The sequence below is a fragment of the Ceratotherium simum genome, chromosome 10 (genome assembly GCF_057802395.1).
Source record: "Ceratotherium simum simum isolate JZ-2026a chromosome 10, ASM5780239v1, whole genome shotgun sequence".
Lineage (NCBI taxonomy): Eukaryota > Metazoa > Chordata > Mammalia > Perissodactyla > Rhinocerotidae > Ceratotherium > Ceratotherium simum.
Genome location: NC_141909.1, coordinates 15,611,829 through 15,628,255, shown reverse-complemented (window position 1 = coordinate 15,628,255; position 16,427 = coordinate 15,611,829). Strand labels below are relative to the sequence as shown.

The 16,427-nt window shown below is 36.0% G+C and overlaps 1 protein-coding gene across 2 annotated transcripts in view; it reads right to left on the bottom strand.

The window, feature by feature from the left end:
- UGGT2 (UDP-glucose glycoprotein glucosyltransferase 2) overlaps nt 1–16,427 on the bottom strand; it is a 189,658-nt gene that overhangs the window by 23,470 nt on the left and 149,761 nt on the right. The window contains exons 30-33 of one of the 2 annotated variants that reach the window (XM_087435913.1): nt 13,459–13,543; nt 7,439–7,521; nt 4,645–4,803; nt 3,511–3,595 (exon numbers count right to left, since the gene is read on the bottom strand). In XM_087435913.1, the coding sequence (XP_087292039.1) occupies nt 3,511–3,595; nt 4,645–4,803; nt 7,439–7,521; nt 13,459–13,543 (412 nt within the window). The remainder of the gene's footprint in view (nt 1–3,510; nt 3,596–4,644; nt 4,804–7,438; nt 7,522–13,458; nt 13,544–16,427) is intronic. The other variant, XM_004423119.3, reaches the window with a different exon arrangement.

Below are 16,427 nucleotides of genomic sequence, written 5' to 3'. Positions count from 1 at the left end.
CACAAATCAAAGAGTATGTTCAAGGAAGAGAAAGTAGTTTTTGTCTTAGAGAAACAATTAACATTTTACATTCTAAAAGGTAGAGTTTACTATAATTGTTACAAACTAATTGGTACATTACTACTTCTACAACTTATACCTATTAATGAGAAATATGAAAATGATGACAAATATAAAAATACAAGAATACATAAAACTATATAATTTAATGACATTAAAAAATAGACACACTAGATTAACTAGCAAGCTTATTAACTATGGTAAATGTTCCCCTACTTTTACTACTAATGTTTGACTTGAGAAAACTTGACTATAGGAGGAAAAGCCCCTGGATCTTGGAACATCTACACATCAGACATTTTGTGTATTTGTCAACATGTCAGTTGGTCAGAGAGATACAAAGATGAATAGGGTGTACAAAAAACACAAAGTGAGTTACAGATTGATAAATTAGATTCTCTACATGAGTTTCATGTTTGAGATTTATGACTATGTAATTCAAGGATTAAAAATACAAGGTAGTTATTATGGTCTCAATATCTGATATTTGATTCAGTGTCTTATAGGCTTAGAGTATCTTATTTTATTTAAACTAGAGGAGTTAATGAAATACACTGTTGGCTATAGGTTTGGTTCAAGAGCCCCCACATTGAGAGGGAGGATGGTAAAGGAGTGGGGAAAAATGGGTCAGCAAATATAGAATTTGCATTCATCTCATCAATTACCATCTGTAACTAGTTGTGGTTATATGCTTAGTTTAATTTTTCTCCCTGCTTTTGTAAGAAAAATGTAGATTTAAATTGTGTTCCTTGCTATAAGTGTCAGTTTTATCTGTGAATTGAAATGTTGAAATTATGGCTAAAACAGTTTCTGGGAATCATTGCTTTGGTTTTAAAATTAAAAAAGAAAAATATTAGAAGAAATTAGAGAGAAAATTTTTTTTTTTGTGTGTGAAGAAGATTGGCCCTGAGCTAACATCTGTGCCCATCTTCCTCTATTTTGTACATGGGATGCTGCCACAGCATGGCTTGATGAGTGGTGCACAGGTCCATGCCCAGGATTTGAACCTGTGAACCTTGGGCCGCCAAAGCAGAGCACGAGAACCCAACCGCTACTGGGCCAGCCCCCCAATTTTTTTTTTATTCAGCAAATATGTGTTAAAAATTATCCACTGAGCTGGCTCTATGTGCCAGGCACTGTTCTAGGCTATAGGGATACAGTAGCGAACAAAGAGATGAGAATCATGGCCCCCACAAGGCTTACATTTTAGGGGTGGTAGGTAGAAAATAAATGAAATTAGCAATTATCTACAGAAGACAGTACTATGGAGAAAAATAAAAAGAAAAGGGAAAGAGTGTGAAAGATCAGAAGGGATTGCAATTTTACATAGTACAGCCAGGAAAGGATTATTCCCGAAGCAGGTATAATTCAACAAAGATTTGAAGGAAGAGAGGAAGAATTTTTAAAATTGGAGGGAAAGGATCTAGAGTACTAGTAATTTCTGTTTCTGTATCTGGCTGCTGGTTACACAGGTGTTTAAAGTTTATAAAAATCTGTCAAAGCTGCACACTTATGACTTGTACACATTCTATTTCACTGAAAAGTTTTTAAAAATTTTAAAAACTTAAAAATAAAAATTTTGAGGGAAAGGAATATATTATAAAAAGAAAGGAAAAACTATTTCAGATATGGTATTACTTTTGGCCATGTAGTGGAGCAAGGCTTTTACCCAGACATAGCACTATAGTTCTAGTGAATAATATCATTTCCTGCTAAGAGAATCTCTAGATTGTATTATCTCGGTTTATGTAGAGTTAAGTTCCCCTAGGCAGTGTTTGCCTAGTAGGACAACATATTTGTTTCTAAATACAGACTAGCTCTTGTCCGTATTTATGGGTTCTTTTCAGTTTTTTGTCTACTGCCAGATGAGCACAGGAGGCAGCACTCTTGGTTGGGGGGTGGGGCGGGCAGAGGAGTTGTTACGTAAAGGTCAAGCACCAGGGCTTTGAGGTCAGAATGCTCGGGTTCAAATCTCAGCTATGTTCTCAATTTGCTGTTTGATCTCAGGCCTATGCTATAAAGGACAAATCTTGCTCAAAGAAAGGTTGAGCCTTTTGCCCGAGGCTCCTGGGAGGTAACCTCTACCCACACACATAAGTGCGCAGCTTTGATGAAATTTTATAAACTTAAACCCAGCCTGATAAGAATGTTTTTGTTTACCTGGGGACCTTGGGCCACATCAGATAGCTTATGCTAACAATGTGACCTATGGTGGGGACCCTGGGTCACAAGGTATCAGCTCAACCTCTGGTGGGGCTGGAGGCTAAGGTCAGCCACAGTGGCGTCAGGTGGGTCTATGAGGCTACCCTCCAATAAAAGCTCTGGACACCAAAGTTTGAGCGAGCTTCCATGGCTGGCAATACTCCACGTGTATTGTCACGCATTTCTGCTGGGAGAAATAAGCTCTGTGGAGAGGACAATTGGAAGCTCTGGGTCTGGCCTCCCCTGGACCCTGCTCTAACGTGTCTCTCTGCTTTGCTGATTTTCATCTGTATCCTTGTGCTGTAATAAGCCATAACTGTGAGTATAATTCCTTTTCTGAGCTCTGTGAGTCCTTCTGGTGAGTTACTGAACCTAAGGGTGGTGGTCTTGGATACTTCCCAACTGTGCAAGCCAGTAATGTAATTTCTGAGTCTTGATTCTGTGGGAATAATATTTTACGAAGAGCAATTGAATAATGTAGGTAAAGTACTTAGCAATGCGCCTGACAATATTAAGGAATAAAAGCATGGATGGCTAGTTTTATTTCTGCTTTTACCACTGGTTTTGGTCTAGAAATAGAAGACTCCTTTAAACTGGTGTTGAATAAGATCCTAATTTTCATGGAATCTGATTAATTTGTAGGAAGAAACCGGGTACACTTTGCAGCAGGAGTGTGGGGCTGAGTAAAGGGTAATCCAACAGGTCATGTGAAAACTTCTAAATATAAACTGCCTCAGACTTCCAAATACAGTGCCCTAACTACCACAGCAATCAATGTGCTGTACAAAGATAAAAGAGCCTATTGTTCTCGGTAATATCAAACTATTTTCTATGGCAGTTTTCATATTTTCTGGAAACTACTCTTCCAGTCTATCTTTGTCAAAATATGACAGAATCCAACTCTTTTTATTGACAAACTGTACATATTTTCATTGCCAAATTTTATTTAATTATCTTCATTATCATGAAAAACCACCGATCCTTCTGATTTTGAGTTTATTTAAAAATAAACCATCTCCTGTCCTTTTAAACAATTCTTTAAATAAAAACAGCAGAGAATTTTTCTTAAGCTAGGTAAAAAATACTGAATACCAAAGTTTTAAAACTGATTAAAAATAGTAATTTGAGTAAATACACATGTAAAAAGACTCATTCTGAAAAGAGGAATGTTATATGAACTTAAAATGATATAAAGAATTTACTATTCAAACATTAACCATTCTATAATAAAAAGATTAATACACTTACTTTAAATGTTGGTGAGAGATAATTTTTTAGAAACCAGAATTTCACTGGTGTTTTGGTGTTACGTAAAACAGAAAGCATCATAATTCTGTATAAAAGAACATTAAATACAAAAAACTAACATTAATAGTAGTTCATCCTACTTTTCTTAAGGTTTTTAAATATTTAAAGGTAATAATTAGAAGTTTTTCACCATGAATTATGGAGAAATAGACTGAAGTACCTTCAAATATTATGGCTGCTCATCAAGCATGTAAGGTATGAGGACATGTGTGTGTATATATATATATACACACACACACACACACACACACACACACACACACACACATACCTGACAGACGAAATAGATTGCTTTTTGTTTGTTCCAGCTGACAAAGAAAGAAGCTAGTCTGAAACAGTCTTGTTTAGCTGAACTACAGTCTAATCTTGGCTCTCTCACTGTGTCATTAATATCATGTGTGCGAAACGAAGCGTTGACAAGCTGACAGGTCACTTGTTTTGCTATCCTAGACCTCTGACTGGAGAAGATACAGACGTTCCATCTTAAAACATCAACACATATTCAAACATTTTTGAGGCATTCTCTGTGATCCTTCTATAAAAATAGTTTAAAAATAGCCCTTTGTAGTTTGTAAATATGCTTTCCTCCTCTCATCCCCCCTCCTCCTTTTTATGAAACAAGGTGTTCCTTCACTGGAAAATGAAAATTTACTATATATGATTTTTCTCACAGATCATCTTGTTACTAAATATGTTCATTTTCTAGCCTTCAAGAACACTGATATTCCAAATCAATCAAACTCATGAAATTTCAATGTATTTAAAAAACATATTTCCCTCATAATTCTAGGTTAAAAAAAAGCAAGGTACAGAGCAGTATAAACTTTGTTACTATTTGGGTAAAAAGAAGTTAAATCTCTCTCTATATATATATTTGCTTGTCTATACATATCTTTGGCAGGAAATGAAAGTAATAATATTGGTTTCCTACAGGATAGGGACCTGGGTATCAAGGAAACAGAGGTGGGAGATTTTTTTCACTGCACATTATTTTACTCTTTTGAACTTTTGAAATTCTTTTTGAACCATGTAAATGTATTAGTTTTCAAAACATTAGATAAAAAATATACCTACCTTAAAAAGCGTTCATATAAATGGCCAGAAGCAACTGAAAAAATGTTTAGAATGTCTGTTTCCTTTTTGTCTTTTTCTTTATGCAATCTTCTTGTGAAACTTGGAATAAAAAAGTAGTGGTTGACAGTTTCATAATACACATCTGCAAACTTTATATAACTAAATAAAATATTAAATTTGATAAGCAATAAAAATAGGAATGCTTTCAAAGTAATAATTATTACACTATAAACAAGTTCTCCTAACAATTATGAATTATTAATATTAAAACGTGATAATATAACAAAATTTTATGATTTTAAAAAATTTATAACATAGAATGCAATTACAGGTTAATGAGGTAATATCTTTGAATCTTTGTGAGTTACAGAAGTTGTTTTGAGGGGCCGGCCCGGTGGCATAGAGGTTAAGATCACATGCTCCACTTTGGCGGCCCAGGGCTTGTGGGTTTGGATCCCAGGCGCGGACCTATGCACCACTTGTCAGGCCATGCTGTGGCGGCATCCCACGTACAAAATAGAGGAAGATGGGTACAGCTGTTAGCTCAGGGCTAATCCTCCTCAGCAAAAAGAGGAGGATTGGCAATGGACGTTAGCTCAGAGCCAGTCTTTCTCACACACATACAAAAAAGTTGTTTTGAAAACAAAGAATGAGTTACGGCATGCCAACATCTAATGTACTGAGACTTTATATTAAACAGGCCAATAATGAGGGGAGAAACAGAAGGTACAAGTGCATAATATGGCACAGCAAGAATTTTCATAGGTGGTAATAGGGTAGGTCCTTGAGTACTGCCCATGTGGCTCCCCCCAGGATAAAATGTTATAAAAGGCGCCTACAATTTAGAGCCGGAGATCTCTGTACCTTGGGTGTGCCCCCATGAGGAACAAGGGAGCACTAGGGAGTCACATCCACTCACTGGATTACATCACAGTCACTTCACCTGGGACCAGTTGTTATTTTCAACACTATTTAGACCCATACCAGCTTTTATATGATATGCCCCATCTCATACATAAAAGTGACTGAATCTTTTATTTGGGGTGCTCATAAAGTATAATTTCTGGTTTTTCCCATTTAAAAATCTTATTTACTTAAAAATCTCATTTTTATATGCACAGGTATTTAGAATGACTAAAATTTGGAAAACTAAACAATTTATAACCATCATAGAATTTATTTTACCAAATAGGAATTGTTATGACAGAAGCATTTTTCAAATCTTTTCTTATTATAATCCCCCAAATAAAAAAACACATATGGTTGATTCAGTGGGGGACAAAATCACTCTGGGTTAGGATTAAAACTAAGATGCAAATGAAAGCATTATAATATACACAACGCTTACATATCTGGAGGAGTTACCATCTCCCAAACTTACCTTCTTTCTAACACAAAGCACTGCCTTGGTTTTGGTATCCTTTTTGTATAGCAAGTGGCTGTGCCATAATTGAACAGTTATCTTCATTCATTCTTGTCTCTACCTTCTGGTTTTAATGGAAGGTCACAGACAGATACTCTCTAAAATGTCCAGATTCTGTTTCATTATCCCCTGTCAAACATACCTACTTTCCAAATCATTTCAAAGTGAGTGGGCTTGAGTCTTTCTCTGTCAGTAACTAGCTCAATACACATACTGGGACAGTAACATGATTCTTCTTATCAAACAAGGAGTCAACTACAGAAAAAGAGGCCTAAATTGGGTGAAATACAAAACGATGGGAGTGCTTCTGATTGGTATAACACAATCTGCTTAGGTCGTTAAGCCTGTTTGGCCTAATGTTTCTATTTCTTATCCTTGATAAAAATGATCAATGCTGCTTCATCATAACTCAAATTAAGTTCAAATCTCTAAAATAGACTTTCAAAGTTCTCTACAATGTGGATCTACAGCAGACAGCTTTTGTTTTTGCCTAACATCCTTTACACTTCTAGTAATAATAACCTGGTATTTTGGGCCAGTGTGGGGATGGGAGGTGAGAGACCATTCCTCCTCAAATTTCATTCTATGAGGTTTAGGTGGGACAGCCTTCTCACTGCCTCTAGAGGCAGGCATATGACCCAAGCTTGGTCAGTCAGTCATAGTGAAAAGTTCAGTTCGGGACACATGGCTAGAGCTGGACCAGTGAGTCAGCCTTAGAACTTTTGCTGGTACTATTTAGAAAGAAGCAACCTCTTTCCACTGGAGATGGCAAACTTTTCCTTATAAAAGTTTATCTGAAAATGAAGGAGGCACAGATAATCAAATAGAGAGAGAGAGAGAGAAACTTTCTAGATCACATCGTCAAAATGCCCAAAGAGTCATCCTGGACTCTTCAGATATGTGAGCCAATATATTCCTTTTTTGATTAACTAATATAGGTCCTAACCTAACTTACAGATTATTATAGTCAATGTCCCAGCTAACCTGGGCTACTTTCTGTTCCTTGAGGAACATATTCAATCTTTTTGACTTCACATAACCAAGTACTTTCACTCTATCTTCAACTTTTGAAACCCTGTCCATCCTTTAGAATACATCTTGGCCACACAACTCTCCAAGGAGTCTTTTCTGAAGTTCCTCCTAACTGGATACAGCCCTTTTCTCCCTTGGTTTGTAGAGCACTTTGTTTGCAGCTGTCTGACAGCTCCAGCTTCCTATCTTGTACTATTAACATTTAGGCATCTATCTTATCCTTCCTAGAGGAGAGGATCTGTGCTTTACTTAAATGTTCACCACCTGCAGGGCTTCCACATACTAGACTCCTGATGGATCTACACTTACATGCATGTTAAAATATTCATTTGTAATTACCTTTTAATGGAATCCCACATTCCTTTTTTTTCATCCTCATCACTAAGGACATCTTCCTTAATTTGGTCTGGCTTTTTTTGCACCTAGATGGCATGGTAAAGAAAAATTTTAGAATTTTGCAGCTTTAAGTAATATGCTGCATGGTTAGAAAGTGAAACATATTGGGCAAAGCGACCCTTGTAAACTTAAGGTAGTTGCAGTAAACGAAGCCACGGAAGATCTTAGTACATTATAGACACAATCTGGTTCAACCTCTTGTCTTCAGTTCTCTTTTTTTTTTTTTTGTGAGGAAGATCAGCCCTGAGCTAACGTCCATGCCAATTCTCCTCTTTTTGCTGAGGAAGACTGGCCCTGGGCTAACATCTGTGCCCATCTTCCTCCACTTTATATGGGACGCCGCCACAGCATGGTCTGACAAGTGGTGCATCGGTGCGCGCCCAGGATCCAAACCCAGGCTGCCAGCAGCAGAGCACGCACACTTAACTGCTACGCCACAGGGCCGGCCCCCGTTGTTTTCAGTTATTTTGGTTGTTACCTCCATACTGCTAACTAATGGGGTTATACTTGTATTTACTGATTTATCAACTTTAGATGTTACCTACTAGTATATCTGGATTCAGAGAGTTTAGACATTATCCATTCTTTGTGATGATAGATGATTAACTCATTCATATCACGCTTCCCTTCCCCTTTTTGGTAGTAATATCTTTATAATTAATTCTTCTACTGAGTATTTTTGTAACTTTAAATAATATTTAAATCTCTATTTTTTTTTTTTTTTGTGAGGAAGATCAGCCCTGAGCTAACATCCATGCTAATCCTCCTCTTTTTGCTGAGGAAGACTGGCCCTGGGCTAACATCTGTGCCCATCTTCCTCCACTTTATATGGGACGCTGCCACAGTATGGCTTGACAAGTGGTGCCTTGGTGCATGCCCGGGATCTGAACCCGGGCCATCAGCAGCGGAGCACGCACACTTAACTGCTAGGCCACGGGGCCGGCCCCTAAATCTCTATTTTTTATTCTAACAATTTCAATATACCTTGCATACCCTGTTTATAAGATAAAGATACTAATATCTCCACCTTTTCCCTCCACCTCCCAACTTAAATTAGCTAAACCCTTACTTTAGCATAGTATATATATTTACATTTATTTAGGTAAACATAATTATATCTTTTGCATTTTGCCATGTTTATTCCACAACTTGAAAATCAGTAAAAAGTGCTTATTGTGACAATGTAAATACTCCTCACTGAAGAGTCTGAAAGGCTACTACAATTATATTTCCTCTGTACAGTTACAATGATGTGTCCACTGTGCCACTCATAGAAGACTCTTGCTAGTTCAGATGGATTCTGCTTTCTTACTTTCCAACAAGGAAGTACTTTTTCTTGAAATTTTATTGTATCTATTTTTTCTCGTGGTGAGACATATTTCTTCTTTACCACATAACTAATATTTTCCAGTTTATTACGCATGTTAATATTTTCCAGTTTATTACACATGTTACTTAATTGTCTAGAATTCCTGTTTTCTTGAATACATTTTTCTTCGAGCTCAACAATTAACTGCCTGTTTCTTTCCAGGCCTTCTTTGCATGGATTTTCACTACCTATCTTTCTCTTTCTTGGTCTTCATCTTCATTGTGCTGGCAAACATCTTCAAGAAGGGGTGTGAAAAATAATTTTTCTAAATCTTCATACTTCAGAAAATAACTGCCTTCACATCTGGCTATGAATTTGGCTAAAGAATCCTAGGCTCAAAATAATTTTCCTCAAAACATTAAAGGCTTTGTTTTGCTGTTAACATCCATTTTGAAAATGAAAAGTCTGATGCCAGTGTTAGCGTCACTGTATTGCAGTGACCTGCCTTTTCTCCTTGGTAGTTATTAGGATCTTATGTGGGCCATTTTTCACACATCCTAATTTGTGAACCCTTTCAATATGAATATTTTTCTCTCTCTTTATTTGTGGAATACTTTCCCTCTTCCATTTTCTCTGTTCCTTCTTTCTGGAGTTCCTATTAGTGTGATACTGTTCATGAGTTCATGAGCTGATCCTCTGTTTTGCTTATCTTTTCTCCTCCCTTTTTTCTATCTTTTTGTGTAATTCTGAGACACAGACTGTGAGGAGATAAAACAACGTTACTAAAAAACAATGGAAGGACCTAGGTAGTTAGGCTGTAGAATGTTTGATTCAAGTAGGGCAGGACTATTACCCTCAAAGATTTGATGGGTCAAAGACTTAGCCCTGCTCTATCCTACAGACCAACAGGTCAAATTATAAGCAATTCAGAGTGCAAAATTTCATCTCAAGAAAACTTATAACTGCTCAAAGATGGAATTGCTGCTCCCTCTCCCTCCCCCCCACCACACTGACAGAAACAGTTTTTTCCTCCTGTTTGCAGGGCTAGGACAAAACTAGCTGGAATGCTGGTCCTAAAGGCTCGCGCTGAGTTAGTATCTCAAGCAGCTGGTCTGGGTTTCATGGGATTTTTCACCTCGAATGGCCAGAAGGAAATGTATTCAAGGAGAGTGTAAGTTATTATTGAGAAAGGAAGCCAAGGTCAATATAGGAGAAAGTATCAAATATGAGTGTGAGCTACATGTACAACTGACCACAGGATAAATAGTAGAGTGATTATGAACAGCTTATGATGTGGGATGCAAGGTATAATTTGGTGAAACAGTTTAGGATGTAGGCAATATATAAGATGAGAGCTTTGGTAGACTATTGTTATTGGATCTTAGAGATTCCAACCATACGGGTATTTCCTAGTTATCTCTGGATATTAATTTCTACTCTACTGCATTATAGATAGAGAACATACTCTGTATGATTTTATTCTTCTGAAATTTGTTGAAACTTGCTTTTCAACTAAATGTAAAGCTTATTTTTATCAATGTTTTCTGTGCATTTGAAATATTGTTCATTTGGTGTTATTGGGTGTTGTGTTCTATATGTCTATTAGGTGAAGATTTATAATCACACTGTTCAAATCTTCTATATCTCTATTGACTTTTCAGTTCACTTGTTCTATCAAGTACTGAGAGATGTGTGTTAAAACTATCCCAATATGACAGACAATTGTCAATTTCTCTTTTTAATTCTATTTCTGCCTTATCTATAAAATGATCTTTTAATAATGTTATTTGTCTTAATGTCTAATATCTCTGATGTTAGTATAGTTATACAAGCTTTGTTTAGGTTAGTATTGACCTATTATACTTTTGCCACACTTGTATTTTATTTTCATCCTCACCATGAAGCTGTATTCTTATATATTAGGTGTGTTTTCTGCAAACAATGTATAGTTGGAATTTTTTTAAAATCCAGCATAACAATCTTCGTCTTTTAATTGGAACATTTAGTCCATTTACATTTAATGTAATTGGATTAAATTCTAACTTACTATTTTGTGAGTCCTCTATGTCCCATATGCTCTGCTTTATTTCTTCTCCTTTCTTAGTCTCTTTATATTATTTCATTCCATTTTTCTTTACTATGACAATATGTCTTGTTTCTATTCTTTTAGTGGTTATCTTAAATTAATAATTCATATTTTCCCTAAAGTCTAAAAGTAATCATTACCCTCACCCTGGTCAATATAAGAACTTTATGTGTTATTGCAAACAACCCTATTTATCTTACTGCTTAAATGCTTTTGTTATGTTTTTCAATTCTACATATTTTAAAAATTCTAAGATATTACTTTTGTTTTATATACTCACTGTTCATAGATTCATTCACATATTTGCCATTTTCTTTTCTCTTCATTCTTTTCTCAAACTCAGACTTTCCATCTGAGATAACTTTTTTTCTGCCTGAAGTACATCTTCTAGAATTTCTTTTAGTGTGAGTGTGCTGTGGCAAATTCAGTTTTTTAATTTGTCTGAAAATACCTTGTTTTATGTTTCCTCCTGAAAGATATCTTTTTGGGGTAAATTATTCTAGGTTGGCAATCCTTTTTTCATTTAGTGCTTTTAAATATCATTCTAGTATCTTCTGGCTTTCACTGTTATTGCTGAAAAATCCACTGTTAGACTAACTATAACTCTTTGAAGGTAATTTTTCTTTTTTCCTCTGCTTACTCCTAAGATTTCTCTTTGTCTTTGGTTTTCCACAGTTTTATCAATAAGATTCTTGTATGGATTTCCTTTTAATTACCTTGCCTAGGAATCACTGGACTTCTTGAATATGCAAATTGATATCTTGAAATTCATGAAAATTCTCAGCCATTATTGCTTCAAATAATACCTGTACCCTCATTCATTCTTTCAACATCTTCTGAAACTCCATTTAAACTGATTTTATTTACTCAACACTTATAAAGCACTTTACAAAGCTATCTATCTATCTTATCCTTATAACAGACATATAAGGTAGGTTCTATTATTAACTCCATTTGATAGATGAGAAAAATAAGAGGTCACACAGCTAGTGAGTGGCGGAGCCAGGTTTAAATGCAATCCTGGTATCTTAGATTTTTTACTCTATTCTCTATTCCTTTTATGCTCTCTGCTGTATTTTCCTCTTTTTTTTCTTAACGTCCCTGTTGTATTTGGGATACTGTTTTCTGGTTTATTCTCCAACTCACTAATTCTCTCTTCAGGCATGTTAAAGTCATCCAGTGAATTCTTAATTTTGGTTATTCTATTGCTCAGTTTTAGAAGTTCTACTGTTAAATAAAATTAGATGTATTTTTTACAGTTTCCTGTTCCCTGCAATTGTTTTCAAGCTTGTCTTTTATTTATTTAAATACTGTAAGCATAGTTTTTTCAGAGTCTGTGTCAATAATGCTAATATATGCAGTGTTTGTGTATCTGCTTTCTGTTGTTTTCTGTTTCTGCCAGTTTTCTTTGTGTATTTGAATACTGTAATCTTATTCCACAGATATATGGATATTTTTGCCAGATGCATGTATAACCTTATCAATCAGGAACTATAAAGTTAAATGCAAACTTAAGGCTCAGAGTTCCCTGGACTACTTAGGTGATAAAAACTTGGGCTAAAGGACTGTGTGGGATAATTTACTATGGTTCATCCTTACCCTGAAGCTATAGCCAGATTATTGTAGAGGGTCTTCTAATAGATTACCCACTTTATGTGGGTCCAGGGTTTTAGTTTCTGTCCCCATCACCCTGCAAATTAAATCAAAATGATAGTTCAAGTGTACCAGGACAGACAAATGTCTCAGGGCAATAGCAGCTTTCTTGGGACAAGAGAAGCTTCTGTGCTTGCTTATTTCACTAGGTTCTTATTTTCCCTTTAATTTTCATTTTGTATTTCCTTATTATCCTTATTATTTCATTACTGTTCATTAAAGTTCTTCACTACTTTTAAGATTTTTAAAAAACATTTTACCCAACATTTTTACTAGTTTTAAGTAGGTGGGTTGGTCTAAAAGAACAAAACCTGCCATCATTAAAAACTCTTTTTCTCTCTGTTGTTTTTTGTTTGGTTTTGTTTTTGTTCATTTTTTGGTGAGAAAGATTGTCCCTGAGCTAACATCTGTACCAATCTTCCTCTATTTTTTGTACGTGAGACACCGCCACAGCACGGCTTGATAAATGGTGCGTAGGTCCGCGCCTGAGATCCGAACCCGCGAACCCTGGGCTGCTGAAGTGGAGCCCATGAACTTAACCACTACACCACTGGGCCGGCTCTTTGTTTTGTTTTTTGTAAGAAAACAAATATCACTTTTTATTTTCAGGGCTAACTTTTCAACCTGGGTTCCTGATCTCATCTCTAGATAATTTGTAGTATTATCTGGCTACAGATACAGTAGATATATTAGACACATTGTAACTTAAAAAAAAATTCTTTTTCTTCTATCTTTAAGCTCTCTGCTTTCCTTTCATGAACTTAACCCTCTTCTTCCTTGCATTGCCAGAGTTCCAACATGACATTCTAGGTAGTAAAATTAGTTGTTAAATAAAAATTAATCAATTAATTAAGGACAAAAAGATAATTCTTAATATTAAGAAGAAAGCCTATAAAAAGCTTCTGCCTCACACACTTGTACTTCCAGTATTTTGCTCTTGAAGCTGTTTAACACAACAATGACATCTCCTACGTCTGGTTGAGAGTCAGTTCCTCCGTGCCTAAAAGTAGAAAAACATGAAAATGTCTATAACCAATTTAAGAAAAGACATACAATTATGATGGTATAAATAACAGAATAAATTCATTCTGCAGTAAACATAAGTATAATATCACTTGTGTATATATCATATTTGCTGTTTCTATAGTCAATTCAGATATGCTGTAATACATTATCATTTTCAAAATTATCTAATCAATTTTAACTTAATCCAAATTAAAATGGTATAAAAGTAACTCACTAAATTCGATATTGCCTAATCACTCAGAAACTCAAATTATTGCTTATCTTTGTTGTTGTATACCAAGATTATCACAAAAGTGAAATCTTTAATATCTCTTTGATATACTACAATGATAATTAAAATACGGAGCATTTTCTAGACTTTAAGATAAGTCATTTATATATCATAAGCAAAGGAATTCTACCCTGTCCAACTTTTCAACATCCAACTTCAAATACCAAAATTTAAAGTGCATTGTTAAACTCATAAGACTGAAAATGAATCTATGATGTCCATCTGGATCACTTGAATGTTTCTATTTTATATTATACATAATGTATTTCATTGTCTAATTTTCAAAACTGCATAAATCAAATATGACAGCTTTGATCAATAACTATTTTTATACTATTCTCACTATATACTAAAACATGCTACCATAAAAAACATTTACAATAAAATTGAATTTTCTCAAAGGGGGAAGCAATCAGAAAGAATTTGAGTTCAGATTTATAACATACACTTGAATATTTTTCTAAAATGAAAATCTGGGGATTCTAGTGCTATGCTGACTCACACACACTTTTGACTCCCTCTTACTTTCAGCTCCCCAGCTGAGGTGGCTAAACCAAAGTAGAAGGCACAGCCCTGCCCAACAACTATCATTAGAAAATAGAAAGCGTTCCAACTTATGTAGCAGAAGTGTCCAATTTCTTAAAAACTTTCAAGAGCTTCCAGACCCAAACATTGCTCAAGGGCATCAGCAACTTTAGCCATCAAATCCACTGTCCACTGAGACCAAGGCAGAGCCAGGTAAACCTGTATAAGATCTAAATCCACCGCTCTCCAGTCCCACCAGGTGGGAGAGGTAGGAGTGATGAAGACTCTTACTCTATCTCAGGCACTATTTCAAGCCCGGTATAGACGTTAACTCATTTAATCCATACAACCATCCTTTGAGGAGGGTACGAACTGAGCCCAGGTAGTCTGGCTCTCCATCACCACACCACCAGGCCTTTGTAAGTAACCCTAAGCAACTGAAAATCACTGGAAACGTGAGGACGGTCGGCAGCTTAAATGAAGAAAACAAGCTAAGCAGTCAGAGGACATGGACTGCACTGGTGAGGAATTAATGCAGGAAAAAAAGGAGAGCATTCAAATAATGGATATTCCCAATGAGATTTGAGAGAATATTGTATCTCAGTAAAAGCCATTTACTTCAAAATGAAAGGATTCACTACATTTCAGAAAGCATTATTTTTTAAAAAAGGACATTTTTCCTGGAATTCTAAATATACATATCTTTTAAATTTTTGTAGAGGACAAGTAAATCACGCTGCCTCTCATTTCTTCTCCACAACACTTGATGGCAGAAGACAATGATGAAGCCTTGTTTCAAGCATTCTGAGGAAAATTATAATGCTTTTATCAATACTTACAAAAAGCAAAAAATTTTCAGGGCTTTAGGATCAAGAGTATACCACTAATGTTTCTGGAAAAAAATATTCATAGAAATTGGGTGCACATTATGATATGGCAGGCAACATCCATTCTACCTTTTAGCATATATTGCAGAAGTCAGAAAGCTAAAAACTCTTTTTTGTTTTTGTTCCTAGATTCTTTTGCAGCTACAGCTCTGGTTGATAATTAGATTCTGCTAAAGAGAGAGATATACTTGCATGTGATTTGGAATTTAGAAGTGAGGTAGGGGCAACATGCTTGGCTAGTTCCTTTTGGCAAGCAAAGTCATAGAGACATAGAGGTTTTCTACAGTAGCGTTCCAGTGTGCAATCTCTTAGCTTTCAGGTTACAGAGAGCCAGCTGACATGCTGGTAGTAGCAGCTTTGTGCTTTCTCAGTTTTCTGATAATGGGAGAGGTACTGGCTCTTTCTGGTTGGTCAGTTCCCTGGCTTTGTTCTGTGAGCCATTCCTGGGGGCTAGCCCTCCTAGAGAGCCTGCTCCTCCAATCCTTCCTAACACAGTCAAGAGTCCATTTTCCTGTGTTAAATTCTTCTTTGAGGGCCTGCCCCGTGGTTTAGCGGTTAAGTGCACGCGCTCTGCTGCTGGCAGCCCGGGTTCGATCCCGGGCGCGCACCGACGCACCGCTTCTCTGGCCATGCTGAGGCCGCGTCCCACATACAGCAACTAGAAGGATGTGCAGCTATGACATACAACTATCTACTGGAGCTTTGGGGGAAAAAATAAATAAATAAATAAAATTAAAAAAAAAAAAATTCTTCTTTGAGATGAGAAGCCAGCCACCCAAACAAAAAATGATCGTGAAAAATCAAAAGACATACATAAAAACTATGATCAATAGTGAATTTAGTCAAACTTACATTTAACTAATGGTAATGTGATGGTAAAGAACTAAAGAGAAGATTCTTTGGTAGGGGTAGTAAAAGGATGCTAGAATGCTTCAACTGAGGCATCAGTAAGACAGCTTTCAGGGAAGGGACTGTGTGAGATGAAGCTGAAGAATGTCTCTGGAGAGAGCTATTGCCAGGCTGTGAGTCCCCACAACTACATCCTCTGGGAGAGAGGTGCGGAAGAGTATTACCTTCTAGTCCTAAACTCAGTAAGGTAGATGCTTTAAAGATTTTATTTATTTATTTTTTCCCCCCAAAGCCCAGTAGATAGTTGTGTGTCATAGCTGCACATC